Source organism: Plodia interpunctella, chromosome 1, assembly GCF_027563975.2.
Source record: "Plodia interpunctella isolate USDA-ARS_2022_Savannah chromosome 1, ilPloInte3.2, whole genome shotgun sequence".
NCBI lineage: Eukaryota > Metazoa > Arthropoda > Insecta > Lepidoptera > Pyralidae > Plodia > Plodia interpunctella.
The window spans coordinates 795,720-817,794 of record NC_071294.1 but is presented as its reverse complement, the minus strand read 5'-3'; the positions used below and the strand labels follow the sequence as shown (position 1 = coordinate 817,794).

At 35.5% G+C, this 22,075-nt stretch overlaps 3 protein-coding genes and 1 long non-coding RNA gene across 6 annotated transcripts in view; 3 read left to right on the top strand and 1 right to left on the bottom strand.

The window, feature by feature from the left end:
- LOC128670384 (uncharacterized) overlaps positions 1-1,875 on the top strand; it is a 33,011-nt gene extending 31,136 nt beyond the window's left edge. For all 3 annotated transcript variants that reach the window (XM_053746012.2, XM_053746021.1, XM_064436006.1), the window contains one exon: positions 118-1,875. In XM_053746012.2, coding sequence (XP_053601987.1) covers positions 118-1,785 — 1,668 coding nt within the window. In that variant the 3' untranslated portion in view covers positions 1,786-1,875. The remainder of the gene's footprint in view (positions 1-117) is intronic.
- Positions 1,876-2,692: 817 nt separating this feature from the next.
- LOC135309727 (uncharacterized) lies at positions 2,693-11,010 on the bottom strand. Its single transcript, XR_010369911.1, has 2 exons — positions 10,037-11,010; positions 2,693-3,035 (listed from the first exon to the last, which is right to left on the bottom strand). It is a non-coding gene; the product is annotated as an uncharacterized LOC135309727 (long non-coding RNA).
- Positions 11,011-14,119: 3,109 nt separating this feature from the next.
- On the top strand, positions 14,120-21,037 carry LOC128683830 (uncharacterized protein). The gene is made up of 4 exons (XM_053769801.2): positions 14,120-14,456; positions 18,258-18,378; positions 18,931-19,076; positions 19,912-21,037. Exons 1-4 carry the CDS (start codon positions 14,370-14,372, stop codon positions 20,029-20,031), a joined length of 474 nt encoding a protein of 157 aa, XP_053625776.1. The 5' UTR covers positions 14,120-14,369; the 3' UTR covers positions 20,032-21,037.
- LOC128683822 (uncharacterized protein) lies at positions 14,478-17,298 on the top strand. Its single transcript, XM_053769788.1, has 3 exons — positions 14,478-14,891; positions 16,085-16,262; positions 16,490-17,298. The coding sequence occupies exons 1-3, from the start codon at positions 14,576-14,578 to the stop codon at positions 17,268-17,270; spliced, it is 1,275 nt and encodes a 424-aa protein (XP_053625763.1). The 5' UTR covers positions 14,478-14,575; the 3' UTR covers positions 17,271-17,298.
- Positions 21,038-22,075: the final 1,038 nt, after the last annotated feature.

Here is a 22,075-nt window from a genome sequence, read left to right as displayed (position 1 = left end):
GTCGTCCCTTAGAGATACAACTTGTATGTGTATACAAGCAATAACTTGTCGATTGTGCGACAGGTGTTGCCTTCGGAGTAACTAGCGAAGCCTTGACTGACCAATGCTTTCTTGCAGGTTGAAGGATTGTACCCTGGCACGCCTTTTAAGTGCTCCTACAAGTCAGTACTGAAATGTCAAATCCTCTCACTCCCATTCAGTGATTGGAATTATTTGCTCTCCTACTTCCCTAAGAGTGCCGATTCAATATATGACCACCTGGACTTCGATGACAACTATGGGCCTTTCACCCGGCCAATAATCAAACAGGAATACCGGAGAAAAACTTCTTGGGAAGAATCTGAAAATCCGCCAGATGGATCGACGGGTGGAGAAGTGAAGCCAGTTGTTGCACCGAAGTCGCCTTCAGCACGCCGTCAATCGACTCCATTTGCAGTGCCAATGAAAGACACCGGTGCACTTAATTTATTGGCTTCAAAAGAAAAGCCACAAGTTAAAAGCACAAGCTCTGATACGCCGTCTGAGTTTGAATTAACTAATGTCTCACTAACAGACCAGGCAGATAAACCAATTGACCAACTTCCAACAACATCAGCTAGATTTAGTGTAGACGTAAAAGCAAAAATGTTGGATAAAAAACCCATAAAAGAACGCGCAGACTTGCAGAGTGTCCAAACAATCAAATTTGACGACAGTACCGATACAACAACTACCTCAAATACAGATCCTAGCACAGCGAATGAAAGCGTGCAAGGTAGTATGGACTTAGAGACAAAAAGAAAATTAATCTATAGTCACATGGAAAGGAATGAATCATTTCCTGAGGATGTAACTACACACATTAAACCTTTAGTTGATACTAATCAAGACGAGCCTCGCACTAAAATGGACACAGTTGATACTAAAATTGACACAGTTGATAATAAAATGGAGGAAGTCGATACTAAAATGGAGACATTTGATACGAAAATGGACACAATTGGTACTAAAATGGACACAGTTGATGATAAAATGGATAACGTTGATACTAAAATGGGCAAAATGGATGAAGTTGATGCTAAAATGGATAAAGATGAATCTAAAACATACGAAGTTGACGCTCCAAAGGTTGTAGTTATTAAAGATGAAGTTCAAAATGCACCAACAGTTTCAGATACCATAGCTGGTTCGGATCCAGAAAAAGAAACTACTAAACTCACATATGTTGGTCCTTTGAACTCTCGAATATCGATTGCTCCTATGCCAAACAGAATATTCCGCATTGATTCAAGTAGTTCTGATGTATCAGAAAAAATGGAAATTACACCTCAAAAGGAGTCCAGTAAAACGTCCAATAAAGATTTATCTCTCAAAGATAAAGATAAGAAATTTCAAAGTACAATAGAGTTTGATAAGGAAGTTGATATTGATAAAAATAAAACCAAAGACAAAGATAAGAAACTTCAAAGTACCATGGAGTTTGGTTTAGATAATGACGATGATATCGATCAAGACGAGTTCCCAGAAAAAGCTACTTCGACTACGCGCTATACCCGTCGGTTAGTACATGTAAGGTATGAAGACGATGCTAAAAAGAAATTGAACGCGGCTACAACGTCAAATCCACCAGAAACACGAGATCTTGCAAAGGATAACCTTAGCATTAAATCTACATCTTCGTCTCAGTACTCTTTGATTAGGACTAAAGAGCAACCATCTACTGCTCTGAATGAACTATCTACGCCACCGAATGAACCATCCACCTCTAAGAAAGATACGAAGAAAGAAAAAGACAAAAAATCTTAAGTAGATTTACGTATTTTAAATGCTTTCATTTATTTCAAAATGTTTTCCTTTCTATTTTATTAATCTGCTTAGAATATAAATTAATTTATTTTAGATTTTTTTATTTTGTTTTACTGTCGTATGTTTTCTTAAATAATATTTTTTCTTTAATGTTATTCTAAATTCTGTGTATGATAATTAACAGATATTTTCTTTAAAATTTTTTTCAGTATAGTGTACCTCTACGTCACTACATAGTATAAAACAAAGTCGCTTTGCGCTCTCTGTCTCTATGTATGCTTAGATCTTTAAAACCACTCAACGAATTTTGATGCGAGTTTTTTAAATAGATAGAGTGATTCAAGAGAAAAGTTTAGGTGTATCACGTATTATACTTTTAACTGAGCGAAGCCGGGCCGGGCTGCTAGTACCCTTTATGTAGAAAGCAATGAAATATTTTATGAAAAAAATTTCTATATATTTCAAATTTCCTTCACACGAGAGTTTTCTTCTGCCGCCCCATAACGAATCAAGTTTTAATTTTTTTATTGTGATTGCGACGATGTTCGAAAAGATACATTTACTATAGTTACCCAAGCGTAGTTCTGGAGGAAAGCCAGATTTCAACTAAGTACATTGCTCGGACGAAATAGCGAAATTTTTATTACCTTGTTTAACAACAATCTTTAAAAATTACATGAAATTTGGGTCAAAAAAAAGTAATATGATCGAGTGGTTACCGGGCTGGAGTGGTTGATTAAAAATTGTTATTATTATAATCTATTTTTTGGTGCAATAAAGTGTTTAGTATTATTATGTTGGTACGCATTCTCAGCCACGGCATCGGGAGCCGGTCCATTGAGGCATTCATGGAGCCGAAGCCAACATTGAAGAGACCTTTTATCAAAATAAACGTAGATACTTATTAAAAAAAACTTTTATTAAAATCTCTTATTCTTAACAATGATAAAATTCCTGATGATTTTCTATCAGCAACATAACTTGCTAGATCTCTCGAAATATTCACAAAAAATGGTGTCACGTTTGTCTTTCGTCTTATTTTTAGAGATTAATTTATTGGAATGCCCAGCACCTTTCTCCTTCTGCAGCCCGGGGACCTCCGGTTCCATTTTGATCGTAATTACTTAAATGCTTGGGTTTAAACTGGCTTAACGTTAACTTAACACTAAAATTACGGTTTCTTAATTAGTTAAATTTCAGCTCCTGTTTCTCCCATTGGTACCACATGTTGATATAAATCTTGATATCATCTGAAACAAGCAGAGAGACAATTATTTTAAGTTTAACAATTATTTAATTTCACTTCTAATAGGTAGTTTGTAACACGGTTTGTACCCATTACGCAATATTCAAAGTGTAGTATTTGTCTGACATTGGGAAATTTTTTTGTCCGCCGCATCGTACAGCCAAACGGCTACAGATTTTGTCTGTATTGTTTGTAGGGAAACCTTAGTGTGCGAGTCCGACTCGCACATGGCCGGTTTTATTTAGTATCACACATTCTTCTTAGTATGTCGACTCGACTAAATTTACATATTTTTTTTAATAAGCATAATACATTAGGTAAATATCTTGATGAAATTGTGATTCTAGCTCTAGTAACAACTGCTAGCTGGACAAAAACACATCATCTGATACTATTTTCAGGGGCATAAATACGGAAATATCAACATTTTGACGTCAATCAGCCTGTTTTGCATTCGCGACAAATTATTCAAAAATATCTACGCTCATATCATTCACAGAGGCCATAGATGAACTATTTAACACCATGGAATTAGTAGGTACTACGTACAACGAAGTACTTACTAAATCCGTGTATAATACATCTATATGACGTATGATATCAATCGGCGGTCAATACAATAAATTTCGCGCCAAGGCGTTTGGAACCAAAGATTTTATAATGATTGCATGTTAAATGTGGTCCAATATCTGAAATATATTTCAGAATTTATTGCTTTGGCATTTGCCGTAATGTAATTAAAATGTTTGTTGAATAACATGATTAACAAGTGACGTCGCTGAACATATTAAAACGTAGTGATTAAATATCCTCTTTGAACATATTTACATTTGGAACGGGGACATTACACAAATATATTAAAAAAGAAAAATATGCCAGTTGGCACTGGCTGTTAAGACTACGAAAAGAAAATATCACGGCATCAGTAGATACTCGTACGAAGTACTTACTAAATCCATGGTAAATATTTAGGTAGGTACCTATGTACGTCCAATTCCAAACTAATCTTTACCTAACCTAACCATACAATACACATACACATGTTATTCATGCGTGGGTGAACTAAATTTCATTTATTTTTAAGAAGTGAAACTTGTCACGTAAAAGAAAAACATTTTCTTTAATTAACTACATATTATGCAAGTAAGTATGTCTTAGTAGACTTTAGGGGTAGGATGTAACAATGTAAAATTTATAATATTTATATATGTTACCGGTCAAACCCGATTTCAGGATAAACTAGTTTTTCCTAACTATTATAGCCTAGGTTAAACCAGTTTATCCTATCGCATGTAGGAAGAATTAGTTTGGCCTAGGCAAAACTAAAAAATAAAATAAAATATTTCTGTCACTAGCGTAAAATATCTACGACATCCAAAGATTTAAATTTATTTTATTATTATTGTTATATTGCCTGTCATTCTAATTCAGTCCGATTTCCCGCCTCTACGAATTACCTATCACCATTTGACGTGGTGCTCGACACGACGACAGAGCGACGACGGTGAAATTTTAAATTTAACGATAATTTTATTTTCAGTTCGTTGGGAAAAGTCCAGATTTAAAGTGTTTATTCTTGTCGATGGTTTTTGTTTTATTTTTGTCAGTGAATTAGATTCACGGACGGTTATCGAGTTTATTTCTGATTCAATTAATTAAGCTAGTTTATTTTTGAAACATATATAAGAATAGTTGTGCGGTTATATGTATAGATTAATTTATTCATGTATCACACGCTTATAATACAAAAAATATTGCTTTATTAAATTTAGATTTTTATTTTGACAAATCGAAAAAAAACATTGATTTACACTTGCCTTATCAGTTGAGTTCTTTGATCTGTCTTTTCCACATTGTGTTTTAAGTTTGTACAATAAATCTAGATTTATTGTAACATAATTTTAATTTGACTTCCATATGATAAAAAAAGAACTACTGATCACATCAAACTGTAAAGAGACTTGAACAATCGCGGGAAATAAATTTAACAGTTGGTGTGATGCACACCGATCGACCTTCCCTTTTGTTTGTTTGATCCCGGACTGTTTCGGCTGTTTGATGTGAAGCGAGGCCGAACCGAACAAACTGACTAGCGTAATTATTAGGTTTATTTTCGTTGCGTACAGTCAACATCACATCACACCTCCCAAAACATTGTAAAATTTGCAAATTCGCCTCAGTAGCTATAGACAAGACATCCGTGGAAGTTGACATGTACACAAGGACTTATGTTTGCAGATTGATGTGTGGTGACTAGTCCAAAGCCTGAATTAACCTTTAGGTTAATTAGTTTGAAGCCCAAGACGAAAAGATTTATATGGAGGGCGCTGAAATCATAACCTCGCAAGCACCATTAATCTACCATACAATTGTACATAATTATTAGTTAAATTACCTAGACTGTAAGAAAACACTAAATGCTACTAAATTATATATTAAATAAAATGCGCTTTGAACACAATATTTTGGGATATCCTAATTAAAGACGTCTCAGCATAATTTGCCTATAGAGATTTTGATTAGACGCTTAGTGTGTCATAATTATTAATACAAATATCATATAAGCCAAAATATATGACGATACTCTTCAGTGTAAAATGCAATGATTAGATTAGATTTAACGCTGCCACTGGCAGAAAATAACTTAGAATTCCCACAGGGAACTTTAAGAGGCGCACAAGGCGCTTTGAGTTTTCTTCTACCAAAATGAATTGAGTTTAAATGGATTTGTTTACATGTCACACCTGGTTTTTAACTTATTTTTGAAAATAATAATAACGTAAGAACGTAAAGAGATGAATTAGTTCCGCCGAACTGGCATGGGCTCGATAGTTAGTGGCCAAGAGCACTGTCCCGGATAGACAGGGGCGCGGTTCAATTTCCGCTCGATTCCTGAATTTTAATCATCTCATTATTATTTTCAGAAATTAATATAGTTACGAAAAGTTATGTGTTCTCAGTGGAGTTGGATTGTAGGAGAAAAGAGAGAGCAGAGCAGATATACCCCTGTACAGGATAGAGATCAATAGCATGCTTTTAAGAAGGTTATACGCAGTAAGTTGATGTTAGTATGCTGTGGATTGACACACGCTTCCCGCCAATTTCTTCTAAACATCGTTCTGAAACGGTTCTCCATGTGTTTTACACAGTGACAAGTGACCGAACCCGACATGTTTATGCACAAAATTCCGCTTTAATCCTCCACAAAAGAAAAACACTTGGCACATGTACAATTTTTTGGTTAAAAACAACAATATTTCAACGTTTTCGCCGCTGTAAATTTTACGACGGTCCATTCAGGAGTGTACAATTATTCAGGTTATTTTAGAGTCTGGAATGTTATGATATCTGGTGGCTCTGGCGCGTGTACAATTTTAGCTTCCGAAGCAATCGCATCGCACCATCTGGGCTTCGCGCTTACATCAAAATTATTTTCATAACAGATTTCATTTCGATTGAGACACGAGCATCCGTTCATTAATCTTATTATTAATATATTTCGTTGAAAGATTTCGCGTTGGATTTCGCAACAGCACAAGCTGGTAAGAAAAATAATAAAATTAAATTTAGATAAACTTTTTGGCTACCATGCTATATTCCCGCCATTTCAGACTGGTCCTTGCAAAAGGGGTAAACAAAATGTGCTGGTTTGATGTGATGTGAACGAGAATAGGTCTAATTTTATTTCTTCACCAAAACTCCTACCACGAGATCAGATCGAGCCATAGTTCCAAGTAATGCCAAACTCCCAAATGAAATGTTTTATAAGATTTTTTAGTTGTTTCACCTACAGTTTATATCTCTGTAATCAAATCTAGCAAATTTAAACGTGCGCTCTATAGATGGGGTAAATATGACCAGATATAGACCAGGATCAAGGGAACTCTTCAACGGTTTTTAGCACGGACAGGATTTTGTGAAACTTATTTTTTAGATTTTACCCCATGATTGGGGCACTCACCAAAACACACAAGTATATAATACACTAAACACAGAAGTAAATATGTGTTAATAAGATTAAGATTAATTGCCAGAGAAAGGGGACAGTTAACGCGGTGATAAGCATCTTGGCACACGACCACGAATAGAGTGTGTTGTGTTAGGTCACGGCTAATGAGGAGGCTCGCTAATTGTTCTTCGAGTTTGAGTTGTTGATATGTCAGGGGGTATGCCTATATAGTACAAGATATAATAACTAGCTAGACTTTGAGCTATATTGAAAAGAGAAGCTACCAAACTCTGATTAGTATCAGATATCTTTTAGATAGCTAAGCTTTTACTTAATTTATCTCATACTACTAGCGACATACTCGTATTTTTTAATATCTCGTTGGTGTTATTTCAATGCTTTCTTCCAACTCACGAATATTTATTTAGATAAGTTATGTGAGCATATGGAAAATGATAATTTTTATCTCGAAACTAATGGATAAAGTGAATTATCTAGGATATACATAATTAACTAGCGATCCGTCCCGTCCTCGCTCGGGTAATAACAAATTAGAAGTATACAACTAAACCTTAGTCATGAATCGCACTGGGCTATTGGCGCATGAAAATCCGTGCAGCAGTTTTTGTGTATACTGCAAACAGACAGACGCGGCTAAGTTGTATGTTTTATAATATGTGAGTATAAAGAAGGATTAGAAAATAGAGATGGTTATATCGATATTTGAGCTTGATGGTTTAACAAAATCAAAATAAATGTGAATCGAAGTAATCTGTGTTAAATAAAAAGTCTCTTCCCTGTTTTCACACGCCCTTAATTTAAAGAACAGGCACCGAAGTGACAAAAAACTCCTTAGACAAAAGTCACAACATGGAAAACATATTTTTGGAGATCTACAAGTTATCAAATTACACATACCAAACGACACTTCAAACACAGAGAACACTTGAAATAAGCACCTCAGTACAGCCCTGAGTAGAGGAGCCAAAGGCTGGCTAGCAGCAGCAGCAGGATCAGGTAGGTGGCGATAAGGTTGGTGGTCTCGTGGTTCGGCATTGCGGCGGGTGTCGACCGGCTTCAGTGGACAAACGACTCTAGGGAACTGAGGAGCCGAACTAGGCTGTCGCAGCGCGTAGGTACGCATGCCACGCCCCTCAAATCGTCATATTTTTAGATTTCGATAACAGTTGACGAGTGAAATTCAGTTGATTTCGATACGGCTTTGCAGTTTTCGGTTTGTCAAATTCTATTTGAAAATTCAATGTGTCTGGAATCTGTTCTTGATGTATTAGGATAAGCGCTGCTAGTCATGTTGTTTCACTTTAGTGGACATTATGACTTTTCAATCATATAAATTAGCTCGATATCTGAATTATATCTTTCTACAATCACGCATCATTATGGATTTTACTCAAAGAAATGTGATAGTATTTTTTATTACAATGAGTAAGTAAACACTTACCAAAAACACACAAGTATCTGTGACATACTTCGAGGAGTAAGTACACTAATTACTTACATATTCAGCTTTGAAAAGGATCTTTGATTTGTCGCACTGCAAGCTAATATTCCAGACCAGACAGACCCTCAATTTTTTTAGATGACACTAAATTCTAGGATATCGTTCAACCACGCTCTCTGATTGACGGATGATGACACTCAACGCCAGTAAATACGCAACTCCCTATTTCATGATATCAAATAAATTGCATACTAAATACAAAACTGAACAATTATTAAAGACCCCATCTCAGAAATGCCTCGGGACAAAGAACAAGACATATGACGAAACTTCTTTTCTATGACGATTAATAAATTAATCAAAGCTTCAAGTCATAAGGTTTAAAGTATATATATATACACAATACTCATATATACTAAATATGACCTGGTTCTATGATGATACTCACAAACTCCTGAAGTGAAACGCGAAGCTCAAAAACGAAACAGCAGAACACTTGGGCGTCCTTTACCTCAGCAATCTTAGAACACAAACACTTACAGTCACTAGAAGATGGTGGAGTACAAAAGCCACAAGAAGAACAGGAGGATGACCAGGATCATGTATGTGGCAGCCAGGTTGACGGTCTCCGCGTTGATCGGCATGGCTACAAGCTAGTTGGGCACGCGGTGGTCACGGTACTGACCAGCCACTCCGATATTGGTTACTTTGGAGCATGTTTACGTCAAAGCACAGGGCCGTATTTGATGAGGGTGATCTGGAATTTGTGCTGGAAATTCCAGTAATTTGTCTCCTCTTCTTCATAGTCGTAATCCTCGTGGCTGAGGGTCGTGGTTATTACGTGGAATGAAATACAAGACTTTATTAATAGTGCCAATTAATGGAGTAGTTTGTCATTGCCTTCTCAATTTCACACACAACACAATTTAATAATATCACAAAACAAAACAAAGTTTCCTCACGATGTTTACCTTCACCGGAAGCAAGTGGTGGTCGACGAAAATTACAAACAATATGAAATATACAACCTATATAATACAACTATATGGCACGAGTAAGATTCGAACCTGTTTCATTTTAGCTTACAGGCACCCGTAAGAGACCCGTCTTACTATCCGTAAGAGTAACGAATAACACCACCACCGCTTCAAAAAAATGCATTTCAGTAATTTATAGATCATTCTAAATAAATAGATATTAAACGGATATAGCCTTCCAGCACACTTAAAGAAAGTCAATTAATCAGAAAGTTACTGAACTTCTTCTATTTCACTTTCTGATATACATTATTACTTTACTTACCTTACACGGTATCCTTTTATCAAAGTTACATGCATACCGTGCAGATATTTTTGGAACTGGACAAGAATACTATAATTTTTGCAAAGAACGAAATTCACACCTACAGGCATCAGCCGCACGGAAATTTAAATATGTCACGCACCGCAAACAATTTATTATTGCTGGACACTATTTCAAAACCACTGAATATTCAAAAAGATTTATGCGTTGAGGCAGAATATTTTAATAAAATGAGCGCGATTTTGTTGAGACGTTTCCGGAATTTTTGTATTCCAGCCGTTGGTATACTTACGATTTAGAAGGCAGTAGAGTACAGCAGCCATAAGGCGACTAGAAGCAGCAAGAGAATGCCGTACGTGGTGGCGAGGTTGGCTCCTTCCGAAGTCATCGTGTCAGCGTGGCCGGTTATAAGCAACTGAGGAAATTCTCTGAGACAAAGCTTGATATACAATTATTTGTTCAATGTTCGTTAAATGTGACGTTAAAATTTCTATTTTTCGGTGCAACGACGACGTCTGTGATTAATTGCCCGTCGGGTTGGTATGCTCGACGGGGGATACTTTGTATGTATTTACATTTTTTTCTCATTGAAATCCCTTTGTTGCCAAAAGTGTTGCGTATTGTGGGCTCGGCAGAGGCTGACCTTCGGCTTTTTTACATTCATTTTTCTTTATTTCTATTTTAGCTCAGGTTAATAAGCAACAACGAACAATTCTCATTAGCGTTCGACATTGAACAAAAAAGACAAAATAATAATGTATATTAATTCTGGAATTTCCAGCCAGTTGCCAGCCAGAGTGCGTCCCTGTGTTTCGGAACTGGTGAACGGCTTTGGCTGGAGCGCCTGTGACGTCACTCGCGCAATGTTTCTACTACACTTCCAGTACGCTTCGCTGCAATGTTAAACGCGGTGATGTGGTTGTAATGGAGCTCGAGATTTCGAATAAAATAAATAATCTAATTGTCGGTCAGGACGTTATATGAATTTTCCCTGTCAAGGGCCGATGTAATAACCACTGTCCTCGACAATGACCAACAGTCGCATTTCGAAATCTGTATCCTTACATATTATAAAACAACGTCTTCTGCCGCGTCTGTCTGTTCGCGATAAACTCAAAAAATACTGCACGCATTTTCATGCGGTTTTCACCAATAGATAGTGTGGTTCCTGAGTAAGGTTTAGGTATATAATTTATTATGTTTTAAACCGAGCCAAGCCGGGACGGGCCCCTAGTAATCTATATAATCAATTTCCATATTAGTAGCGTTCCAAGGCTCTATTCAGATAATTAAATAGTTGATTGATCATATGGAATAAAAAAACAATTAAATTTATTTACATTTTTGAAAAAAATTATGAGATTTAAACATTCTGGAATCGAGCGGGATTATTTTTTTCTTTTTGGGTTCGTCCATGAAGTATATATAGGTACTTATTTGTGAATTTAAAAAAGCCTAATTTTCATTTTTTTCAATTGGGAAATTTTTTACAATTAATAAACATCACCAAACTATTTTCGTGCCGTTCGTTTCGCAAGGAAAATTAGGCTTCATCGGGTGAAATTGGGTTGAGTTGAATGCAATATTGATGTTTATAGTTTCTGACAAGCGAACGCAAACCGATTAAGGACTTGGCTTACAGCCAAATGCACAGGTATTAGCTCGTTTAATAAATTTGTTTCGTATTATGTTTCGCCGAAAATAAAACAATAAATCATAGGCTGGTGTCGTGAGTTCGATTGAAATGTAAACATAAGTTATGTCCACGGTTCAGCCCGCGGCAGCAGTTACCACACTCGACCTGTAATAGTGTCCGTTAAGAAAACAATGGTCGGTTATTGAATGGGTGACCAAAATGTATTACTTTTCTTTAGCCCCTCGCAGTTCCGGAAGGCATTGTTTAGCCGTTGCTCCCGGTTGTATTTGCAGTCGTTAAAAACCGCCAATCCGCAATGGGCCCGCGCGGTGGGTCATGGCCCATACTCCTTATCCATCCGCATGGAAGGCATATGCCCTTACATTGGTCACCTTTAAATGGCTGTTGATAATGATTGATGACAAAATTTTCAGTAATTCTGTTGCAGAAAAACGAAATCATGTAAGTAAATATAGGTGACACATTTGGTGGTACATTTAAAAGTTTATCAAAAGTATTTTTCACTTGTCCACTCTACTCATAAAGCGATACAGTTTGACGAACCTTCGGAATCGGTATACATTGCTGGTATTTCATTGCGGTAAATAAAAGCTCTCATACAAATTGCGTAATGTTCATTCATTCGCATGAAAAGTGAGTTACCCGGCCACGTCGTAATACCCGTCTACGCCGTAGAGACCTACTAGAGGCAAGACAAAGGTTTTTTAACTAATGGTAAGTCGGGACAACTTCGCTCGTGTAATATCATAAACTTCGCTCGTGTAATATCATAAATTATAGACCTATATCACACAATCTATAAAAAAAAAACAATTTAAAATCCGTTGTGTAGTTTGAAGGGAAGCTTTGTTTTATACTATGTAGTGATTAACTGTTTTCCGCACAAAATGCGCGGCAAAATGTTTCGAATTTGTCATATGATAAACTTTCGAAATAAAACAACCACCACTTTTTAGCGAGAATCGTGGATTCGATTCTTGTTTGAACTGAATTTTTTTCATCTTATTTTTTTTAAATTAAGTTCAAAACCAACTGTGACATGTAACAAATCTTATATAAATACCAAATCTAATCTATCCCGTTACCAAGAAAATAACATAATTTCACACTTTTAAATAAAATTAAACTCGTGCACAAAGCAAGATTGAACTATATATTGGTCATAACGCATGCTATAAATTAAAACTATCACCATTTCGGCATTAACGACAGTAAAATGCGGCATCGAGAAATGTTGAATCATTTGGCGAATTATGTGTTCTGTGTGAGAGGGCGCCACCATCGTTGCGCCTCTCGGTACTCTGCTATCGTTACGTTTCTTCGATTTTTGGCCACCGTCATGAGACTGTAGAAATGTAAACTATAATTTAACTGCTTGTCATAAAATTCAGATCAAAATATATATCGCGATGTACATCATCGTCTACACACTTAATAAAATGTTGTTTTTATAAGTAGAGCTAAGTGGTAGATAGATATGTCCATACTTTCATACTACCTAATATGATAATTATAAATGCGAAAGTCTATCTTACGCTGTCACGGCTAAACCAATGTAGCGATTTTGATGAAAACTGGAAAAAAAAACCTAATGGAAAATTAAACATTTAGTAGTAGTTTTTCGCATGAAAAAAAAAACCCTGAGACTGAGGTGATCTGTCTAGGTTTTAACGACTGTTAACACGCATCACTAGGAGCTTGAGATAATAAATTATTTGGTCATCCATCCCGTGACCGACCATTTCAAAAAATACTTAACCACCACTATCACTGGTTGAGCACGTATACCATTTCGTGAACTAAGTGCACGTTTATAATAGGTAAAGTATAAAAATAGTAGGAAGTAGAATCCGGCAAGGCTGGTGATGATAGATGGAGTAGATTGCTAACAGAGCAGCGGTCGATGGCTTTAGAAAGATCGATCGAAAGTGGCTTCCAACAACACAGACAACAGGTGAATAGGATAGATTAAGAGAGGCCTATGTGTGCAGTGATATATAAAGGAGACGATGGTGATGATGAGTAGGAAATATAATAGATAAATTTGTTTCAAGATACAAATTTGCCGTAAACAAAAACATGAGAGATCGTCGCACTTTCCGTAGCTTATTTTTTTTACTTTTTTATTTTTAAATTTTGAGTCGCTGTTTTCGTAATGACGGTTCCTGGAAATATTCCAAAAGATTCGAGTTCAGAATACAAATTATACGGTGAGTAGGTAGATTCATAATATATTATTCTAAATGGTGTTTAAAATCAAACGGATGTTACAGTCGGCGAAATAGGTAATAAATTTACTTTCAAAATTTTCAAGCTAATTGAAAGATTTTTTTATTTTACACCAGCTGAATGTTTGTAATTATCTGTCAACCGCATTTATGGCATACTCCTAATTTATTACAGTATTAGCCGTGCCCTGTGGCTTCGCTCCAAAATCTTTTCTATCTAGCCAGCAGCGCATACCAAGAAAGATTAGATCCCAATCATGGAATTCCATGATCCCAATATCCCAATCTACTACAGCAGTGTGAATTTTATTTTTATTTATGGAATGTTCTGTCACAAAACACGTAGATGTCGCTTTAAAAAAATTATAGTGTCTATCAAAAACTTTAATATCTAAGCCTACCAAAAAAAGTAGTGTCATGTCATATTAATGTCATTGTCATAACTACAACAAACTTTGTTCCAGTTCATAAATTATTTGCTAATTTGTAAGTAAACACAATTACGATTCATCATTTGATGGAATGGAATTCGTATGGAATTTTTTAGAATAATCTGCCATTGAAAATATTACGAAACAACAATAGTTTTGTGTAATTGTGTCAAAGTCATGTTGATTGAACATTGCTATTGCTAAAGGTTGGATACCTACAAAGAATATTTAATCCGTTCAAAAAGGTACCTGTACACATTGAATCGAAGTGTATAATGCGCAGATATTTCGCAGTGTCCATTTAGTTTCATGGGTGATAGTCAACACATTCGGCGAGCAGAAGACATGGCTACTACAAGCACTGCTGTAACCACCGTTTCTCCACAAGTACAAGAGGTAAAATCGCCAACAAATATCATTTCCAATTTATATGTCTTATCTCTTCTATTTAACATGTTAATACTTTAGTGATAAGATGTAAACAATTGTGTGTTCTACAATTTACTTTCGTCGCGATGGCTGTCGTTAGAGCGCTATTTTCTGGTATTTTGAAAAACCAAAAGTGTATTTTGAAGTTGGATTACTCAACAAAGTCGCCGGGATTACTGAATGATGTAAATGTATTAGATTTGACGCGTGTAGTTGCTGGACCTGTGTGTACTATGACTATGGGGGACTTAGGAGCAAATGTTATCAAGGTAGAGAGTTTGGATGGAGATGAAGCAAGGAGATGGGGTCCCCCCTTTATAAATGGAAACAAGGATTCATTTTACTTCTTGTCTGTTAATAGAAATAAGAAGAGTATTTGTATTGACTTCAAATTACCGGAAGGTAAGGAAAAGTTTATATTTTACTAATTTTATACATTTAAGTACTCTGTTTCTTTATTCTAATTGGCTTTTCTTGTGTGTTCCCTGTAATTTTGAATAAAATTAACTAACTATTTTACTTTTGGATAATTGATGAAATGCTGGCAAGAATTGAATTGTAAAGACAAACCTTATAGTGCAAACATGATAATTGAAATTGTCATACAATCTTGCATAAACATTTAGTTAAAAGTTGCTGAGTATTCTTTAATTATGGTTTGGAAAACACATGGGCTATTCTGTTCTCACATAATTGAAATCTGAACTTTGTATTGGGTGATAACAATATCATTAAAATACATCATTTGTTATGAAGTTCTGTTTGTAAAAGATATCTCTTATGGTTGGTACTTGAAATTATCTGATATGAGACATTATCTTACTGATGCTCTCTGTAGGAGACAAAATTCCACAGCTTCGTATAGATTTTTTTCGAACAGATCACAACTATTGCTAAACAAAAAGTACAAAACAGGGATTTATATATATATATATATAAATATATATATATATATATATATATATATATATATATATATATATATATATATATATATATATTTTGTGTACAGGTGTGTGTTGTATTGATTAAAGTCAACTTAATCACAAATTAGACCTTCACACTTTGGTGTGATAATATTGTTATATTATTATATAATTTAATGGGTGCAATGGTCCCAAAATGGGTATTTCTTGTAGGTACAGTCAACAGCACATCATCCTACTCAAATTCATTGCAAACTGGCCGCTATAACATGTGATTTTGGATTGCAAAAGAATGGTAAAAAATGCTAAAAAACAACTAACAACTCTTAAAGCTACTGACTGAGGACCTAAGATCAGAATCCTACACAATAGAAATAAAACAAGCCCAATTTGAATATTTATTTATTTATACAATAAAATCATTAATATTGCTGGTTAATGTTTTAAAATAAAAAGCCAACATAAAGCATAACTTGCTCACTTTTTAAAAATTTTCATTATTGTAAACAAACATGACAGATGAAGCATAGAAATGAAGGTATCCAATGTTTATCTATATATGTATTTGTTACAAATATATACAAGTCTCGAACTTACTTTGGAGCTAGCTCAATCAGTGTGATTTGTCCTAATATATTTATTTATTTATACACTTGACGTTATTTGTAGGTAAGAAGATCATATATGATTTGGCACGTAAATGTGATGTTTTGGTGGAGAACTTTTTGCCCGGGAAGCTCGACAAGATGGATATTGGCTATGAAAAGCTCAAGACTATCAATCCACAGCTTATCTATTGCTCTATAACGGGTTTTGGCCAAAAAGGACCGTATGCTAAAAAGCCTGGGTAATAAGAATAAAAATAATTTTAAAGCTGGAACTTATTTTCAACTTTTATTAAGAAGATTTTAAGTAGGTACTAGGTAACTAACTAACTAACTAGGTATATGTATCCTAAACTTAAAAATAAAGCAAAACTAATAAAGCTTAATAAACACTAAATTGTTTGATTTGTTAAATGCAATTTTAACATCTATAAATGTATTTTTAAGTTGTGTACTTTATATTTTTTAGCTACGACGTAATAGCATCGGCAATGGGCGGCCTTCTGAACACAACCGGAGAGAGAAATGGAAACCCCGTGAAGCCGGGTGTGGCCATCACAGACATCACAACAGGTCTCCACGCCTTCGGAGCCATAATGGCCGCGTTATACTACAGAATAAACACAGGCAAAGGACAAAGAGTCGACTGCAACTTGCTTTCTACTCAGATATCTAGCATGATCAATATCGCCACAATTTATTTGAACTGTGGCATCGAAGGACAAAAATGGGGCACGGCTCACGCGAATTTAGTCCCGTATCAGGCGTTTAAAACAAAAGACGGGGAAATGGTCATTGGTACAGGCTCGAACGCACAATTTGTTGATTTCTGCAAGTTAATAGGTAAACAAGAATTAATCGAAGATGAACGATTTAAAGACAATTCGCTCAGAGTACAGAACCGTGAAGAAATTATAGAAATAGTTAGTGAAGTTATCAAGACTAAGGGTAACAAAGAATGGGGGGAGATATTCAAGAATGCGACATTCCCAAATGGTCCTGTGAACAAAATGAAGGATGTTTTCGAGGACGAGCATGTTAAAGCTATAGGATTGGTTCAGGAGTTGGAGCACCCTGATGCTGGGAGGATCAAGGTGGTCAGGCCTCCAACGCAGTACAGCGAGGGCGGGAATTTAGCCAGGATTCCGCCGCCGACGCTTGGGCAACATACGGAGGAAATACTGACGGAGTATTTAGAATATGACAAGGAAATAATCAATGATTTGTACAATAAAAAGGTTATCAGGTGATTGAGTGTAATAAAGTATGCAATTATAATGTTTTTTTATTTTATGAATAACCATTTTTAAGTCGGTGGAACCAAGTTGAAAGATATATTTATCTAAGTAACTATGTATAAAACGAGTGTTTTGTACATAGTTACTTAGATAAATAATTCTTTGTGAATTAAAATTGTGATAAACAAAACCAATATTTACCAATATTTGTAATAGTGATAATAAGTATATCTTATTTAATAAAGATGAAAAGAACAATACAAAAGTCGTGAAAGTAGAAAATACCAGAAAATCTGGTATTTTCTGCTTTTCTTTTATAAATAAATATATTAGGATAAATCACATAGATTGAGCTAGCCCCAAAGATAAACATCCAAGACCCGGGCCAATCAGAAAAAGATCATTTTCCATCATTACCCGACCGGGGATCACTCGGACCTCTCGGTTCAGAGGCAAGCACTTTACCACCGAGGTCGTTAAAGGTCAAAGTCATCAATGTGTTGGTCAAATCAAAAACGTAAGTTGAGTGGAGATTGTTGTTTTCGTAAGTTCGTCGTGCCAGAAACGCCATATTATAGAAAACTTCTATTGGGCACCTATATTATGCAGTACAGGGTGGCGTAGGTGGGGAGGAGGGGGAGGGGTTTCCGGGCGGATCGCCAGAGTTACCCAGGTTATTAGGCTATTAGGCGAAAAAATGTTTGTTCCGTCAGTCAGACAGTTTGAAGATATCTCTTACGCACATTGTCCTCCACGTCCACATTTCCTCTCTCTAAGTCTCATCCCATATCTGTGACCGAAATTCGGGTATGCATTTAAATTTTCACCATCGAGACGCTGCGAACCAATCACATTTCAGCGTGGTTGTTGCGTCCAATAGCGCAATGTGATTGGTTCGCTGCGTCTCACTTCGAATCGATTCGATGGTGAGAAGTGAAATGCAAGCCCGCGCTAACCCCTGTTATCAACACTGCTTTTAAAATGTCTCATTAATTCCAGGAGCCCGTTCAACCAATCGCTGTGATCACATTGCGGCCGCCGCGCACGAAAGAGAGAAAGAAAGTGGTATGGACGGAAGACACTGTCGACAATGAAGACATGAACAAGAAAAAGTCCAAATGTAAGTGTTTCTCACTTCAATCGCTGTCGGAGTAGTGAATACGCATGTAAAACGGAGAAAAATCAACTTTATAATGATGGTTGTAAAGCACAAAATCAACTAAGCTAACAAGCTTTTTAGTTTAGGATTATAATTTCGAAATTTAGTAAGGACATTTTGGTAGTACTTAGTAGTTTTTAATAAGGTTTTCTCTTTCTCATTATCGAGTGTTCACCGTCACATTTGGAGCTGTGACGCCCCAAAGTTTTGAAGTTAACTTTAACCTGCGCAGAAAAACGTACGCCAAAGTACGCCATTTTGTCTAAACTTCAGCTGTGCGCAGGCTAAAGTCAACGTCTGGCGTTGACTGGTGCAACACATCCTCAATGCATACCGATTATTGTTAGTTTTTTTAACGTTTGAAAATGTATGTATGTCGAAAAGTGTAATGTTATATGAAATATATGTCATATCACATGTCTATACAAAAATAATTTAATAGCCTAACCCTACGATTTCACAGTCGGCCGCCGATCCTACAATATGCTCCTGAATTATCAAATTCACCTTCAGGTTGCTGTATATACGAAAAGCCACGTAAATTCGACGAGTCTGACTCGGAGTCGAGCGACGACGAGTGCGAGCACTGCTCGGGACACGTGGAGAAGAAGAAGCACAAGCATCATCACCAGGAAGCTAGCACGAGCAACGACGCACAGGTAACGCAACACACGAACACACCCGGCCACAACCATCACCTCACATATTTTGAACCGTCGGTTTTCTTCATTTGTTGTCTGATGGTTCTGCTACTGTTTCTACATTTACTACAAAAAATCTCTACGTCAATAAGATCGAGCGAACGCATCGATCGATCGAAGTTTTTCGTTTGTTTGCAAAATTTGCATAAAACAACAGAAAAAAATTGGGGGAAATTGATGAAGTGCACTTCTATTGCGTGAGTGTGTAGAATATTACCGGTAAAATAGGTTTCTTATACAGGTCACACATGTTTTTATAACTATTTTTGAAAAGAATCACCATCGTGTAATTTAATAGCGAGGCTCTTGTCGGTGGAGTTCCTTCCATTGTTCTCTCTCCAAAGCCAACTCCTTCACTTCTTGATACGACACGTCACCCACTTTTTCTTTAATTTGTCTGACCTTCCTTACCTTTGCTTCTATAATATATCTGAAGAAGGCATCGTGTCGTATCGAGTGTCCTAATATTTCCCTCTTCTATTTTCAATATGTTTCTGAAACATTTGAAAATAATAGTGATTCTAAATTCGGGAATCGAATGGAAATCAAATCTAGAGTGAGTGAGATTGATTAGTTAAGTATATGTACTGTCTAATGAATGAAAATACTGTTCGTAATAAGACTTAAAAAAATTAATTACTTCAGCCGAACTGTAAGTCTCGATAGCTCAGTTGTTAAGAACACTGTCTAAGGCAGCAGGGGCGTGGGTTGCATTCCCGCTTGATTCCAGAACTTTTCATCTGTTTGTAATTCTAAATCTTTATCAATTTCACAGTTTCTGTATTTATTCCAGACGAAAACTGTAGAAGAGTCAGAATCCGAACCCACAGCCACGATCACATTGAAGCCGGGTGAACCCTCTGCCCCACCGGACAACCCAGCGAACCCTGAAAAACCCAAGCCTTCCAGCTAAGGTGGAAGGAAACCATAAAAGGTGTAAAACTCCAAGCAAGTGACAGTGGTGATTTATAATTAATTGATTTTAAAGTATAGACAATTTTATTTGGTAAATGCACATTTAAAATTAGCTCCAATTCAAGATTTAAATACAATGAATACACCTTTTCACCGCGACTATTCAATAGGGTAGTTGCCTGTGTATAAAATGTACTTATAAATGCATTCACATAATCAAATGTCACTTTAACTGATACATTTTATTGATAGTAACATTCAGTATTTTTTTGTTGTCATTAAAATATAATTAAAATGCTTTTTGACTCCAACATTTGTAACGTCACTTGTGCCCACTGTCACACAGGCTCCCTTTATTTATTTGTTTTCAAAACATGGGGAATATTATCTTACCTATCGGTTAGTTGCCACCAAGTAATACTTATTTAGACAAGGATGTGCAACAACTTTACAAGCGGTGGTAGGATATATATGACACTCGCGTTGAAATGGTAAATGATCCAAAGTTGTTTTAACAATTTTAAATGGTTATTCTGTCAAATTTGTGACACCGTTGATCCGAGCCTATGAATCAATTACTTTTGACAAGTTTCCGATGCCGTGTGGTAATTGGAATATTTCTAAATCATTTTGTTATATTATCATAAAGATTTCGACATGGATGATCACGTAATTTTTAGAAAGACTTAACTGTTTATACTGGAACAAATTAAATTGTTATCCTATTTGGTAAACTAAAAAGTATTTTTTGTACATATTTATTCATTTATTTAATTTAATATAAATAACAGTTCTGTAATAACTCAGGAATTCTATAAAAATTAATGTGAAAAAATTTACGTACATAACTTATACATGTGATAATGTTGCTTCAGTTTAGTCTATGGAGTAAACTAATGTAATTTTTTAAGGTTTTAATTTCAATGCCATTTACTTAATTTTATTTATATTTCCATTATGATAAGTAATTATTAGGTATGTAATAAATTACACTATTGTTAAGATTTTTTTTGTTTTATTTTCCAACTTCCTTTTAATTCACATTTCTTATATAATTTATAACAATAAATTATTATTATTATTACTCCGTTTATTTAGATACAACAATAACGGTATGTCTTCATAAAAATACAAATTTTAATAAACAGATTTTTTTTGCACATTGCAAACTCATAATGTAAAAAAATTGTTTACCTACCTTTATATAAATACCTAAACAAATGGTATAGTGAATATAATTTAGGTGCTTTCAAAATAAGTACATACTAGCGGCCCGCCCCGGCTCCACTCGAGTTAAACATACACTTTAAATTTCCTCTGGAATCACACTGTAACTGTACTATCTGGAATCACACTATCACACTGGTGAAAACTGTACAAAAATGCCCCCAACAATTTTTCAAATTTATCGCGTTGATTTCAGATAGACGCGATAGAGGGACCTCTTTTTATTTATGTATGTAAATATATTGCCTGTAATATTTTTAAACACTTGACGAAACAACATTGCACAAGACAGCACACACACACCATCTGGTAAATCTCGGACAATAGAATTTACGGCTAATTGTTAATAGTTTATTTTAAATTTTGTTTATTGTTCTAACACAATTTGGTGTTTTCGTCCATTCTATCTAGTAAAAACGCAAGGCGTTACGCCAGCTCACTACCGAATATAGATAACATTTGTATACACAAGTAGGTTATGTTTTAGTTTAAGTCACTCACTGATGTAACATATTAAAATAGGGACTATGTAATGTAATACGTTATATTAGTAATGAGTCCATATTGTACGTGGTGGTCCTACCGATTTGTCCTACTAGTAGATCCACGGGATATTTCCATGTACTCGTGGTCCTGCACACTACCTAACTGTGCTAATGATTAAATACCAGTTCTAAAATACAATTAACAAAAAAACAGGCTTCAACATAAAATTAATGAAGAACCCATTTTTTTATATTGGATATATTTATTCCCAATATGTCCAATTACAATTTAACTTCACTGTTTTCAAAAAAATACGTACTTACGCGAAG

Coding starts and splice junctions, on each gene's coding strand:
- LOC128683830 (XM_053769801.2), top strand. CDS start 14,370: ATGGGTGATAGTCAACACATTCGGCGAGCAGAAGACATGGCTACTACA. Junction 14,457..18,257: donor TTTCTCCACAAGTACAAGAG/GTAAAATCGCCA, acceptor CATTAATTCCAG/GAGCCCGTTCAACCAATCGC. Junction 19,077..19,911: donor GCACGAGCAACGACGCACAG/GTAACGCAACAC, acceptor TATTTATTCCAG/ACGAAAACTGTAGAAGAGTC.
- LOC128683822 (XM_053769788.1), top strand. CDS start 14,576: ATGGCTGTCGTTAGAGCGCTATTTTCTGGTATTTTGAAAAACCAAAAG. Junction 14,892..16,084: donor TGACTTCAAATTACCGGAAG/GTAAGGAAAAGT, acceptor CGTTATTTGTAG/GTAAGAAGATCATATATGAT. Junction 16,263..16,489: donor CCGTATGCTAAAAAGCCTGG/GTAATAAGAATA, acceptor TATATTTTTTAG/CTACGACGTAATAGCATCGG.